The sequence below is a fragment of the Rhinolophus hipposideros genome (genome assembly GCF_964194185.1).
Source record: "Rhinolophus hipposideros genome assembly, chromosome: 11".
Taxonomy (NCBI): domain Eukaryota; kingdom Metazoa; phylum Chordata; class Mammalia; order Chiroptera; family Rhinolophidae; genus Rhinolophus; species Rhinolophus hipposideros.
The window spans coordinates 66105362-66120562 of NC_138057.1; the positions used below are offsets into that span (position 1 = coordinate 66105362).

General features: G+C 52.7%; 1 protein-coding gene across 6 annotated transcripts in view; it reads right to left on the reverse strand.

The window, feature by feature from the left end:
- Positions 1-15201, reverse strand: part of WHRN (whirlin) — an 83224-nt gene that overhangs the window by 11109 nt on the left and 56914 nt on the right. For 4 of the 6 annotated variants that reach the window (XM_081065153.1, XM_081065152.1, XM_081065149.1 and 1 more), the window contains 5 exons: positions 12450-12652; positions 11323-11359; positions 9924-10136; positions 8916-9125; positions 5906-5938 (listed from right to left, as the gene is read on the reverse strand). In XM_081065153.1, coding sequence (XP_080921279.1) covers positions 5906-5938; positions 8916-9125; positions 9924-10136; positions 11323-11359; positions 12450-12652 — 696 coding nt within the window. The remainder of the gene's footprint in view (positions 1-5905; positions 5939-8915; positions 9126-9923; positions 10137-11322; positions 11360-12449; positions 12653-15201) is intronic. The other 2 variants (XM_081065151.1, XM_081065150.1) reach the window with 1 other exon arrangement.

Sequence of the window (15201 nt, forward strand, 5' to 3'; positions counted from 1 at the left end):
AGAGGGAGAAAGAGAGGAAGGAAAGATGAGAGAAATGCAGGACGTGGTGGGACAACTAGAGCTGGGGCTCCGGAAGAGGGGCTTGTCAGTCCGGGAAAAGACGGGGTGGTAGGAGGGGCAGGACAGCCATGTGAGCTGGCCACAGCCAGAAAGTCCTGGCATTCCTTGGGGGATGGGGGTAGTGGGGCTGCCCAGAGTGCGGTGGACAGACCCTGAGGGTCCAAAGGGGTCATGGAGCCAGATGCTGGAGGGACTGACCGCCGTGGTGGGGCTGATGGGACATCCTGCTCCCAGCCTCTCCCAGCACGGGGTGGAGTGGAGGTCTGGAGGCTGACAGGGAAGGTCGCAGGAATGGACTGGGAGAGAAAGGATCCCAACGCGAAGGAATGGAACCCACAGCTGCTGGGTGGTTGGTACCAGGGGAACTGCCCCAACGCTGGCCTGTCACTAGGCCTTTTTACCAGCTTGCCCACTCCTGCTGTCATGTTTTACCACCAAACCACAGAAGCGGAAAAGTCCCTGGGAAATCTGCGTACAAAGCCCTCCTGAGACAAGTCCTTGTCCCAAGGAAGCCTGTTTGGTGTGGACAGACGGTGCTTCCTCTGACCCACTTCCTCTCCCTCCCAGTCGTCTTAGGAAAAGGCTGTCATTCCGTGGACAGAGAGTGTGACCCAGAATCTCCAGGGCAGGGCTGGAAGAGCCCTTAAGACAATCAGAAACCAGGGCTCCAGAAAGGAACGCAGGAGCCTGTGAACTTGGCTGAGAGAAAACACTGCATCCTTATTTTCATTAACCTAACTGAAACGTAGCGCTTCCTTCCGTTACGAATGGAGGCAACACAGCCCAGCAGAATCTTCAGTGCCTGTGACACTGTCACCAACCGAAGTCACAGATCTTTCATATCACATTCCAGTGGCTGCAGATACCACAAAAGCCCATATATGCTCATCAGGGCTTCCAATTACAGCCCTTGCTGAGCCGCTGCCAGACGTCATTATTGGGCGTACTTATAATAAAGCAGCGCACGTTTGACGATTTGTTTTGGTATTTTGAAAATGTAATTTCATTACAATTTGTTTTTTATGTAATCCTATGTATGTGTTTTATTTTTAAACATTTAAAACTGTTATTCTGAGAATAACAGTTGCAGGGCTTCGCCAGCCTGCCAGAAAGGTTCATGGCCCAGAAAAGAGAAAGACCCCCAATCTGGAGTCAACGCTTAGTCCAACTCTGTCCTTTTATTTATAGCTGGGAAAATGGGGGCTCCGAGAGGAGCAGGGGCTGGCCCATGTTCCAACAGGCTCTAGCCCCTGTGAACCTGGTTCTGTTTGGTGGAAACAGTTTCCATCACCCTCAAATCCCCACTCAAGGAGGCAGATGCTTGGCCAAGGACTGGCTGGAAGGAACGTTCCTTATTTCAGACCCCAGCTTGAGGCCAAGCTGCAGCCACCCTGAGGGTCACTAATGCCTCCGCTGAATTCATGATTCTGGGGCACAGGGGATACAAGCTGAGGCGTCTCAGGAGGGAATGGGAAGTTCTATTCCAGGGGAAAGGAAAACTCCAGCCTCGCCTTTACCCCATCAGGGCACTGAGCAGCTTCCTGGGATGGGGGTACAGAGCTAGTCTACCTGACAACGTACCTGCACCCCTGGACAGCACCTGGCAACATTTCTGCATACCTGGACAGCACCTGACGATGTACCTTCATACCCGGACAGCACTGATGATATACTTACATATTGGGACCCTCAGCTGATACCGTACCTGCATCCCTGGACAGGGTTACTCCTATCCACTTAGCCCTCTGAGCTCTCTCCACACACAGGAGAGACATCTTAAAAGATGCAAACAGGATCATGTCACTTCCTTGCTGAGGACCCGCGATGGTGTCCCAGTTTTAAAATTAAACCCAAGTCCCTGGCAACTCCTGTTGCTGACCCTCACCGCTTTCCCCTTCAGTCCGGGTACTCTGGCCCCACCTTCCTCCTGCTGTTCTTTCCATGATTCTCCCAGCTTAGGGCCCTCACCTGGCTCCCTAAGCTGCCTTGTTGGTGAGAACGACTTTAGATCTCAGCTCAGACATCTCTCCCCAGATGCCCCGAAGGGTCTGGGCCCCAATCCCATGCTCTCACACCACACGTTGACCCGCTTCTCAGAGTGTGAATTACGTAGATGATTTGATTGAACGCTGCCTCCCCGACTGGACTCGGGAAGCTTCAGAAGGGCAGGCCACCAGTCTTTTGCTCGCGGCCACCAGTGTCCCACTCAGGGTCTGGCATGTAGGAGGCATTCAATGAATGCCTGCCACATAAACAAAGGAACGGCTGAGTGAATGAGTGAATAGATGGGTTTGTCCTGCTCCCCACAGGGGCAGGGCGGAGGAATGTCCCCACACTGGACTCTAAACCCGTCCAAGCTGGAGCAAGGCAGGAAGTGGGAGACAGCCCTCTAATAGTTTGCTCCCTGTTTCTGGAAAGAGTGGGCTTAACAATCAGGTGTCTCTGCGGCTGGAGGGGCCTAAGACAGGCCTGAGCTTCTCCACCTTCCTTTTGGCCTGGATGAGGAGGGAGACATGGCGGTCATCGGGAAGGAAGCTGATACAGCAAAGGGCTGACACCCACACCCAGCGCCCTTCTCAGGAAGGCCTTCAGAGGCAGGGTCTCCCCCACATATTTGGGAAGGCTCAGGGAGCCCCTTCCCAGGCACATGATAAGTCTGGGGTGCAAAATCTGTCAAATCTAGGTAGTAAAGGGCAATCATTAAGGCCAGAGCAAGTCCCAGCTGCCACCCCCGACCTCAGTGGCATCTGCTCCGTGGGTACAAGGCTCGCCTTGACCCCTTTTCCTCTGTAATTCTCTGCAGTGCCCTTTGTTAGCTTTTAAAGTTTCAACAGAATCGACTTTCGTGGACTCCACACCAGCAAGCCCAGTCCCGATTTCACTGAATCTTCAGGACAACCCACAGATGGCCGGTCTCATCAGCCCAGTGTACAGATATGGAAACTTCAGTTCTGAAAGCTCAAGGTGACATGGCGACTAGTCAGGAGAGTCATATGTGGGATTCCAGAGCCTATGCACTTAAGCCCCTCCACCACGGGCCTGCTTGAATGAGATGAAGAATTCAAGAATTGTCTGGCAGGCCTTGCTTCTTGCGCTCAGCTCTCCTGGCTGACTTCTTTATGGGAGGGGAATGAGTCTCTATTAGACAAATGGGAAATAAACACAGTTTGTCGATGGGGGAAGGCTACATCTGATTTCCATTGATCGATTGTGTCTGGTTTGAGAGAAAACGGCTGTAGCAGGAGCCACGTTCCACCTGGGATTGATAACCATGCAGCACAATCCAGGGAATTCAGGCTAAATGGAAACTGGCTCCATGAGGGGCAACCCTCTGGGGCATCGGGGTCACTGATAGCCAGCTGCCTGCCACCTTGCCCATCTGAGTGCCAGGCAAAGGACATTTTCCTACGAGGAGGGAGGCAAATGTTTAAAAGTCCGGACGTTAGAGAAGAACCCTGAGTGGCAGGGAGTGCAGTTCCATTTTAATTTCTGCTCCACATTGCCTGGGCTCCACTCTGTTCTAGCCCCTGGCACTGGGGACACAGATGGGAGATAGATGTGGTCCTTGCATGCACCCTGCCACCTCTCCCTGCTTACTGGGGGAGACAAACTCAGGAAGAGATTAAAGCACTGTGATGTGAAAAGCACATGAGCTCCACAAGGACAGGGATTTGGGCCATGACAAAGAAATGTTTTTGGTTATCACCCAGATTTGAGGGTTGTTTGTTACTCAGCATCACTGCAGCAAAAGCTCACTAATACATGGTACTGTTGCAGACCAGCACCTGGCACTTAGTGGTGATTAAATATTATTTTCCACACTCTCTCTCTGGAGTAATGCTGCAGCCCTTGTCCAAATGCCCAGAGAAGTGGTGGGAAAATAGAGCTGCCATTCCTCGCCATGCCACCCCTGGAGAATTTCCCCACATCTCCCAACAGAGACAGGACTCTGAGTTAGAGGAGCCTTGATGGGGGTGGTCTGCCTTGCTCATACAGGTGGGGAGATTGGGGCTGACAGTGCATGAGGGGCTTTCTTGAGGGCGCACTGCATGGAAGAGACAAAGTGGAGGAGTGTGTAGCTCCTGGTGCCCTGTACTCCTGCAGGAGGGGCTTCCAGGAAGAGGCAGTTTCTGTCCTGTGGCTCCATACACAGGCCGCATGGGTTATCCAGTCTGAGACCTGCTGTGTGTGTGAAAGAAGGGGGTTCCCAGGAGACACCAAGCCATGCAGCGGGAAGAGCTGGTGCTGGAGAGCCCATCATCACATTTCTCAGCAGCTCAGGCTGCACGACCTCCCCAGGCCCTTCCTGCCACTGAACCTGCTCTTGGTACAAACCCATCCTCATCTATTCTCCACAATCAGTGGCCTCCTGTTCAAACTACGTCAGACCATGTTGGCCCTGCTGTAACCTGCCAATGGCTCCCATCTCAGAGTCAAACTCTTCAGCACAGAATCTGCCACTGCGCTTCCCTGCACTCACCGCGCTCCAGCCTTAGGGCTCCCTGGATTGTGCAGGACACTGCAGGCCTGCTCCTGCCTCAGGGAGCAATTGCTGTTCCCTCTGTTTCCGGTGCTCTTCCCAGAGGAGGGCGTGGCTATCTCCCTCACCTCTTCCTGGCCTCTACTCAGGTGTCACTTCCTGACCACCCCACCCCTTCCCCAAGTCCACGTCCTGCTTTGTTTTTCTCCTTAGCACGTTTCTACCCCTTATACTTCAGGTATTTATCTTGCTTACTGTCTGTCATCCCTGCTGGACCCTAAATTCCATATGGAAAGGACTTCTTTGTTGTTCACAACTGTATTCCAGCACCCAGAACTGCGTATCGCACACAGCAGGCACACAATCAGTATTTGTTAACAGAACAGAAGGATGAGGAGGGAGGGAGGAGATAGGCAGACAGACAGACAGACAGGTAGATAACGTGAAAAAGCCGCTGCCTCCTTCAGGAAGGCCTCGCAACCAGACGGGAGGGTTAACAGCAGCCACTCAGGGGTCAGCAGGCCTGGGTGGAATCCTGACTCCACCACTCACGAGCTGAGTGACCTTGAACAAGTCGCTTCTCCTCTCTGAGCTTCAGTTTCTTCTCAGTAAAATGGAGATCATAGCAGTACTTGCCACTCTTAGCTGCTGAGAGGGTCAAAGGTGATACAGTTGGAAAGCATTATCCCAGTACCATGGTGAACTCGGACAAATGCCAGCTATTGTTCTTATTAAGAAAGGTCCCAATTATTAATATGGACCAAGCTCTGTGCTGAGCACCAGGGATTCAGTGGTGCCCCAGACTCAGTCGCTGCCCGGGGCAGCCCCTGCTCAAGGCGGGTAACTGTCTCATTAGAATATAATGAGACCGGAGCCACCACACGAAGCCCGGGGCACTGGAGGAGCCAGTGGCTGAGTCAGCCACCTTGAGGGGATAAGGGAAGTGTTCTTGCAAGAGATGGCATGGAAGTTAAGGGCTGCAGTACACACAGGAGACAGCCAGGGCAAGTGAAGTGGGAAGGAAAACATCCAGACAGACAGAGAGAAAGGCTACGGAGTCTCTCAACAGCTGCACAGCACAGAAATTATTATTTGCATTTTGCAGATCCTAAACCTGAGCTCAGACAGATGAAACCACTTCCTGAGGTCACACAGCAAGGAAGTGGCAGAGCTGGGACTTCAATGGAGGGCATTCTCACTCCAGAGCCTGAGGAAACCTGATGAACTATTGAGCAAAAGAGAAAATGAGCACCAAGGAGAACGTGAGGGGTGCAGACGTGAGGGGGTGGCGGGAAGGGCCACAGCCCCCGACTTCTGCCTTGGCTAAGGGACGCCCACAGCCCCACCCAGCAGAAAGGACGGTACCTCCATCAGGTCTATAAGCCACAGCAGCCGCTCCTAGGGAGGAAGGGTGGGCAAAAGGCAAAAAGAAAAATACATCAAATAAATATTAGGGATGGGGTGGGCACAGCAAAACCCCCCAAACGCATGTGTGTGTATATGCATGCGTACACACACACACACACACACAAACACACAGACACACACACTGGCAAAATAAACAATTCTCTTTTCTCTTACTTTGAATGCTTTGGACAGGAATAAAGGAGGGATGGAAAAGAAAAGGCCCCATTGCTACAACCAGCACTGCTTCAGTCTAACTGCCTCCTTGAAGGAAAGCAGGGGTCCCATTACAGAAATGACTCTTGTCCCGGAGAAGGGCCTTCAGAAGATGGTCATTCACCTTGGGGCAACCCAGGGACTTTGTGGCAGGTAGGGCTAGGATCATTATTCACATTTGGCAGACAGAAAAACTGAGGCTCAGAGAAGGAAAATGGTTTGTCCAGGGTCACACCTGCTAATGACAGGCAGAGCCCGAAGGAGGACCCTGTTCAGAAGACTTAATCAGAAAAGTCCTAGACTTCCAAGAGGCCCACGCCCTGTGCAGGCGGAGGGCACCTAGAGAGGGATAAAGATGGGGGGGGCGTGACAGATCCGGCGGCATTTTCCAGAATCCTCCAAGTGTCTGCAAGGACCCGGATGCAAATCCTCAGGGTGGTTTCCCCTGTCAGATTGGGCGAGGACAGAAAGAACAGAGGCTTCGCCTGCCCTCAGTGTGTGGGCAGCGTCTCTGTGGTGCTGGCACTATCCAGGAAGTGCTCACCATTTAATCCTCCCAACAAGCTGGGGAAAGTGGCATCACTGCCTCAAATGCAAGTGGGGAAACTGAGGCACCAAAGGGTGAAGCGAACTTCTTTGCATACAGCCTCTCCTGCATATACAACTTTCTCTTAGAATCCACCCAAGGGCTCAACCTGGTCTTGGTTAGTCCGAATCTGACGTGCGTGTGCAATATGGTGGGTCACAGACTCCCACAGCTGTTCACATCTCAACAGCTTGGGAACCCCTTCTATATGTCCCCCAAAACTCCCTGCTCAAAATCTTCCCATGGCTTTACTGAAGTCTGCCTTCCCCACGGTGCTCTCTCCGGCAGGGCAGGGACAATTGCCACATCGGGGGCCGAGGCTGGCCAGGGGCAGCACCTCTCAGGTATGGGAGAGACCCCTGGGCTGGGCCAAGGTCACTGCAGGCCTGCGCTGAGCTGGGGCAGGGACCCTTGCTCAGAGACTCTGCCAAGCATAACAGTCACATGGACTCCTCCTAGTCCTGAAGCCTGACCTACCAACAGAGCCTCGGGCTGCTGTGGCCAGAGCCAGCACGGACCTCGGGCCATTTTACCCATTGGAAACTGAGGCCCAGAAAAGCTGGGTTTAAAGCTAAATCTCCTGTGCCCCCTGCTAGAACACACCCCATCCCACCCATTGGATCTCTTGTCCCCTCGGGTTTCAGAGCAGTGACTTGTGACTCCTGAAGCCCCACTTGGACATTATCAATGTACATCAGAGAGTACGCACAGGGTCCAACATGCAGCCCCAGCAGGGGGACAGCTTCCTCCGTTCCCCAGAAGTGACATGCTCATCCTGAAGCATGACAATGTCTCCCCTGCAACCATATCCAGAACCTGGAGGAATGCACAGCAGTTTCCCGGTCAGTCCAGGAAGGGACGAGGAACGAGGATGAAGGTGACTCTGGATGGTAGGAGTAGGAGGTAGAGGAGTAGAAGGTCCCCCAGAAACTCCAAGCCCCAGAGCTAAAAACAAAAAAGCCACGCTGGGAATTGGGATCTGCAAGGAAAGGCATGCATGTTCCAGGGCTGTTTCTCGGTGGCTGCAAGCTCATCTGTGCCCACAAACCACCTCTGCCAGCAACCCTGGACATCACCACACCCTCAGAGCTCCTCCTTCTCCAACAGGACAACTAACCACGTCTGTCCCAAGTCTAATTGGGATTCCACCCATGGGAGCTCCCGTTTCAGTGTCTGGGAGCTACATGCTTAAGAAACGTGACTTTCCCCTTCCTTTCCATAGGTGAGGAATGCTCCACAGGAAAGGAGAGTATGGGGCCCAGCCAGCCCTCCTGACCTCCGCCTGGCTCTTCCCACTACAGAGGCGATCATAACTGGTTGCTTCCCATGATGGATAATACGGCATTTTCTCTGCCCCTTTCTTGCAAGGCCTCCTGGGATTAATTTGCCTCTGAGCATCCTGGGGGCAGAATCAGGCCCTGAGATGGACCAGATGCTTTTCTGGGGTGGGAGGCTGACGAGTCTGGGAGAGAATCAGGCTGGGGCTCCAGGACAAGAGGACGTGTCTCAGGGAAGACCCAAATACCATGACCACTGCCATGAGTACACTGCGTGGTTCTCTCATGGGAGACTCCCACAGACTGTCATTATTTTAAATATTTGTCTCATCGCCTGTGTTTTTTTACCTTTCTACCCCCAGCCCAACCCACCGAACTGGGAGCCCTCCGCAGCAGAACCACATCTATTGTCTCCTAGCGTCCAGGCCTGGCACGCAGCAGGCACTCAACAATTACGAGGTTTCTACAGGTGAACAAACTCAGGATCAGGAAGGCAAGCAGAGCTGGTAAGTGGTCTCACTGCAACGTCAGCACAGTTGCCCCTCGGTGTTTGTGGGGAATTGGTTCCAGGAAGCCACACAAATACCAGAATCCACGGACGCTCAAGTCCTTATGTAAAATGGCATAGTATTTGCATATAACCCATATCTGCATATAGGCTACAGCAGGGGCTGCCTACACGTCGCAGCATTTGTGTGGCTTCAGCATAGTGCGTGGCACATGGCAGATTCAAGTTTTGCTTTCTGGAATTTTCTAGGATTGTTTTTTCTCCAAATTATTTTCAATCCACGGTTGGCTGAATCCAAGACGTGAAACCCCTGGGTACGGAGGGCCAACTGTATCTTTACTCCCCTGCTGGCCATCGAGCCAGGGCCGGGGCCAGAGCACTTACCCTGGCGGAGCTGACGGTGGTGGAGGTGCCGTGGCTGCCTGTGGACGAGCCCGTGTCACTGTAGGAGACCATGGAATAGGTGTCTCCAGTCCCAGGGCCTGGGGGCTGCCTCGCCTTCATCGACTCAATCTCCCGCCTCAGCACCAGGTGGTCGAAACGCTCCAGATCTTGGGGGGAGATGGTGCCTCTCACCTCAGAAAGGAGCGAGAACTGGAGGTGGGGACAAGTGTGGCACTCAGCAGGGAGCTCCACCAGCAGGTGGCCCCCTGCTGTCCCAAATGACCTGCATGCAAATTTGCCCACTGGGCTCCTCTCTTGAACCCTCTGTGGCTCCCCACTGCCCACAGAAGAAAATCCAAATATCTTCACCTAGACACCCGGCCAGCATCATCTGACTCTTCTCCTCCCTGGCATGTGATCGTGTACGCATGACTGCAACTCCCTGAACACGCCACAAGCCCATGGCTGCCCCTTCCACTTAGAATGCCCCCCTAGTTCTTTCCAAATTGCTTTATCCTCAGTGAAGTCTTCCCAAATGTAACTGCTCCCAGTGGATGTAATCACTCCTTCCTTCATGCAGCTTTGGAAACTGTTCAGCAGGGTTCTCAAAGCTGGCAGCACAGCCGTCACCTGGGGGCTTGTAAAAATTGCTGGTGGCCGGCTCCCGCCCACAGGTATGTGGAGTTAGCCAGCCCAGGGTAAGGCCCAGGCATCACTTTTTAAGAGCAATCCAGATGATTGTAAATGTGTACTCAGCATTAGAAGCCACTGTGTTAGGGCTCCCCTAATCACGGGGGACTTTAATTGACTGTCTCCCCAGGAGTCTGCGGGCTTCCCCAGGGCAGCGGGCTGTCTCGGTCACCAGTCTCTGTCCAGGGTTCTATTTAAGCCTGACCCCTTGTGGGTTTTCAGTACAGGAGGGGGACCAAAGGAGGCAGGGAAGGACGCACAGCCCTGGAGACAAGCAGAAGCCAGGCCCCACCAGCCTGGAGGAGGGGCACAGGTTACCTTGGCGTGGGTGTTGAGCAGCTCAAACAGGGCCATGACGAGGGCCTCCACGGAGACGCTGCCACCGCGGTACTCTTCCAGGTAGTAGGACATGGTGGCGCGTTCCTGCTCATTCAGCAGGTGCCGAGCCTGCTCCTCCAGCAGCACGCGCGCCTGGTTCCCCAGGCTGCTCAGTGTCACCTGGGAACCGGCTGGCCCCTTGTAAAATCCAAGCTGAAAGACAGGAAGACAGAGACCTAGGGATTCTGAGCTGCTCTGGAGCCAAGAGGCCAGGCCAGGCGAGCAGCCACACTGCAGAGGGAAAGGGTGGGTCTCTCAGTGGCCTCAGCCCGACCCTCAAACCCGCAGGAGACATGACCGGTGTGTTCTCAGGGTATGTGGCCTCCCTCAGTTGCAAAGGGCTTTATGGCCTACATGGCACTTTTATGTACGTTATCTCATCAGATCCTTGCAACCATTCAGAGGCAAGCCATATTATTAAGGTTCCCATTTCATTCTTTACATTTCAATTTTTCCCTTGGTAAACTGGGGATAATAGTAATGTTATTTCCAAAATACAGCTCAGACCAGCACACACACACACACCACCCCCTCCCTGCCGCTGTCTCTATCATCATCAGCTGTGTCTAAGATGCTATCCGTTCTCCCCTCTGCCTCTCTCTGAAAAGACCCAAATCTCATCTTGTTCCCTGCTGAAGACCTTCAACGGCATCCCATCATTTTCGGTTAGCTGCCAAACCTCTTACTCTGTGGTCCACAAAGCCCTGTGTGACCTGGCCATCCCACTTGTCCTCTGGTCCCAGCTTCCCCGCGCTCCCTGCACTCCCTCACACTCTCCTCTTTCCAATAGCCAGGCCCTCTGCCGGCCTCAGGGTTCCGGGACATGCTGTGCCCACCGAGGAAATCAGCCCCCTCCGGCCCCTGCACCGGGCTTTGATCTCAGTAACTCCTAACACTCACTTCAGAGCCCACATAGCACATCAGCCTTTGCCCTCTCCCCACCCCCATCTAAATTAGGCGTCCCCCCTGCTAGTCTCTCACATAGCACCCAGCACCTTGCCTTGATGGCACAGAATATCTTCTATGATTAGATGGGTGTGTAGGTGTGTTTTGTTTCATGTGTATCTCCTTCACTGGGGGTGGCCTCCATGAGGGCAGGGATCTGATCTGTTGTTTGTTGCTATTAACCCCGGTGTCTGGGGTGGTGTCTGGGACAGTGCCTGGAACCTGGCAGCACTCACAGACGTGTGTGAAACAGAGGGTGGACGGACAGGCAGCGGGCTGCCCCAATGGAAGAGATCATGGATGTCAGTCGCTCACAAACTCTGTCGGGCCCAGAGCTCCCCTCACTATGACAGATAAGAAGAAGCCAAGGACACCCCGGACAGAAAGACCCTACCTTGTCTGTCCCTTCTGTGGTGAGATCCCCAGGAAACCTATCAAGAAAGACAAGCATGTTCAGGAGCACGTCTGAGCAGTTCAGACAGGGCATGGGCGAGGGGAAAGCTGACCTGTAGCGGGATGAGCAAAGCTTTGAGAGAACCGTGGTCGCCACTCGCTGGGGCTACTCAAGGGAATATGAATCCCAGGACAGATGGGTGCCACCCCCGCTCAACCACAGGAACAGCACTTTTAAAACCAGGCAAGGCGGATCCCTGAGTTGTTTTCAACCCTATAGGACCAGGTAGGTAACATAGGAGCGGAGAGAATAAGGGGCAACAAACCTGAGGCCTTGGGGTCAGGCCAGTCCTAAGGAGGGTGGGACGGGTGAATTGGAGCTCTGGAGATGCAACTCTTGGGCGCAATGCAGCTCCAGCCCATGTTTTCATGAAAAAAACGAGGGCTCAAGCCGCCAGAATTTCTGATTTTTAAGAAACAGCTAGGAATGCAGTTCCTAGCTGCATTCCTAGCAGGGAAACCTGATATCTTTTTAAATGCTGGCAACTAATTTTAAAAATGTTTAATACTGTGCAGGTGAAAAGGGAAGAAGGGAGGAAGGAGGGAGGGAGGGAAAGAGCGAGGGAGGGAGGAAAGTGGCCTGGGTGGGCCACCAACCAGTCTGAGACTTTTGATGGAAATCCAAAGGTGATACATTACAATATTAGCAATTATTCATCCATCTGGGAACTCAATCTCATTTTATGATTTCCAAGGCCCTTTCACCCAAGTAACTCACCACATCCTCATTCATAGATCTGGGAGGGGGGCAGGGGTTACGACCCTCACTTTTCAAACAAAGCAAATAAGGGCCTAAAAATGTTAAATGATTTGCCTAAGGCAAATAAAAAATGAGAGAGCTGGATCCTGCAGTTCAGCTTTCCATGGGAAACAGGCCAGGAGAGGAGAAGGACATGTCCAAGGTCATGTCCGAAAATAAAATGGACTCTCATGTTGGGACCCCAAGCTCTGAGAACCGGTGTAATCTTTACAGCTCAGGATGTGGCAGAGGTAGGGGAGGGGGGGCCAAAACTGGCTTTCAGAAACGGCCTGGGGTCCTGCAGCTCAGAGTAAGCAGTGCGGCCTGACCCTGCCGAGTTCGTGGCGGTGTCCCCAATCCGGGAGCTGGCAATCCACTTGGTCTCATCCACGGTGGTTCGGGCATGGGGCAACCTCCCGACGTCCTTCACCGTCAGGATGAGGTGCTGGGATGACTTGAGCAGCTTGACCGCCTCGTCATGTAAGATGTTGAGAAAGCTTCGACCATTCACCTCCAGAATCTGGTCCCCAACCTGCCAAGACCATAATACAACACAGTTACCTAGGCTGTTTGCAGGATACCATCTCATGCCAGGGGCTTCCGATCCCCGATCCCCAATCCCAATTCTCCTGGCCAGCCTGCCAAGGAGGGCACTGAGGCTTGGAAGGTTATGTGGATGCCTGAAGGTCACACAAAACAAGTCAAGGTCAGAGCCAAACTTCCTGTCCTGATCCTAAGCCCATGCTCCTGTCACTAAAAAGGGCCACCTCCCTTTGACCTAGCAATGGCTTTAAGGGGTGGGTTTACAAGGAGAATCCCAAGGATCCCCTTCTCCAGAAAACAACAGTCATCTCAGAGGCTGGGGTAGAGAAGGATAAGGGGATAGGATGAAGTGAGCGGCATGAAGGCTAGGATGAGGTGAGTGGCATGAAGGTGTTCTTCTATTATTCCCTTCTATGTTTCCACCTTGTTAAGATTTTCCCCTCAAGCATGCATTCTTATTATTACCTTAAGATGTAAAGAACATTTTAATTTACTTAAGAAAAAGAACAATAAATGAGAAAACCAGCCTCCCATTAAAGCAATAACAGATTGCTTAGATTCTTACAAGCAGGGAGTTTTATTTTGAAATGCAAAAACACTTTTTTTTAATGAAAGGAATAAAAAATGAAAAACAAACAAACAAACAAAACAACCTACGCTTCCAATAAAAATAAATGTGTGACAAAAATAGAAGAGGTTGGATGGGAAGATGCTGAGTGAGATAGGCACGTCTGAAAGGTTTACAACACGTTTAAACACGCAGGGTCCGGTGCTTCTCTTCTTGTCACAGATGTGGTGACTGTGGTCCATGGCATGGAAGGAGCTGCCTGGGTCACCCCCTCACTGTGGCCCTGAAGGGCAGCCTCATAATGCTAGTTACTTAGGCTGCTGCTTCTTCTCCCCAGTTTCCCCGCCTGTGGATGGCACGTGATCAACCCCCAGGGGGGTTTTCCAGCATTTTTCAAAGCAAGATTTGGAAAAGGTGAGCCAAATGAGAATTTGGAAGAAAAAGAGGAGAAAAGAAGATGTGATGATGAGGCTGAGAACCAAAAACCCTGGTCCCCGGTTTCCTGTCTTTCTTTAACACCTTGCCTGCAGTTGGGGAGTTTCCAGTACAGAGTGTGGCTCAGACTTTCCGTCTTCCCTCTGCACCAGCACTGCCATGCTCAGAGACGGCCCTGTGCATCTCTGCCTCCATGACCCCACTCAGCAACACTTAATGCACACCTACTATGCGCCAGGCTCTGTGCTGGGATTCCATGTGAGCAAGACAGACCCGCTCCTGCTTTCACGCTGCTCCTAGTTGAGAATGAGCTCCGTTTTGTGCTATAATTGGGTTCCCCCATCAGCCTCTCCACACTGTATCCCCAGGGCCCAGCACACAGTGGGAATTCAATACAAATTCATCAAATGAATGAAAAGTAAGACACCCATTCCCCTCCATTCTTAGCTTTGGGACCATCTCTGCACCAGCACATTATAGCAACCTGAGGACCCAAATTTCAAACTGCTATTTACCTACCAGATGCTGACCGTGTGCCAGTTGCCTTGTTTGTCCCTCTACATATGTTTCTTATTTACTATCCTGCAGAGTAGGTATCATTGCTCTCATCTCAGCAGAGAGAACACGGAGGCTCAGAGAGGGTAAGTAAATCGACTGTGGTCACAGAACTAGCGGAGAGGACAGCTAGGATGCAGACCCAGGTCAGGCTGGCCCCAAGGCCCTGACACTTTCTCCTACTGGGCTGCTGTCAGGAGCTCTCCTTGGGGACATGTGCCATCACTTCAAATCCAGCTGGTCCAAAGACACCATCCTCCCAGCACTCCCTAGCCCTGCCCAAAATACCCGGATCTAAAAACCCACCCCCACGGTCAACTCTGCCTTGATTCCCCTGAGCAGATCCTGCAGGAAGACCCACCCAATCTTCACCTTCCTCCGGCCCCTCGGGCCCCCTAACCTGGGTCCCAGCCTCCTTAGGCCTGGGTCCCTGAGCCAGCACCCCTCAAGGCATTTACATCCAAACTGGCCTCAGACCTTGCACCACGTTAATTTTTCCTCAACTTTTTACTTTCATGACATCTCTCCCTGCTTAAAAACCTCCAATGACCCCCCACAATCCAGGAAGCAGCAAAGAGGTATGGTTAAGGGTTTCAACAGACTATCACACGGGGGTTCAAATCCTGGCTCTGCTACTTCCATGCCGTATGAGTTCCAGCGAATCCACGGGGGCTTGTGCCTCAGTTTCCTCGGGTGTAAAAAGGGGGTGCTAGCCCAGACTTGTCCTCCACATTCCTACAGTCATCAGCGTCTGTTTCCCCTGCCACCAGCAGTAGCACCGTTCTCTTTCTCTGTCTGCCTCATTCAGCTCCCTACTGAGAACCGTGGGTCCTTGAGCACTTAGGCAGCCGCAGCTGGACGCCTTGGAAAGGACCTGCTTGGCATCCAGCAAGTGCTCAATCAGTTGCTTACGCGTGAAGGTATGGATTTTGCCACTTCCCATCTTGCCTTGGAAGCCCACTCCCAGCCGGCTTTCCCTG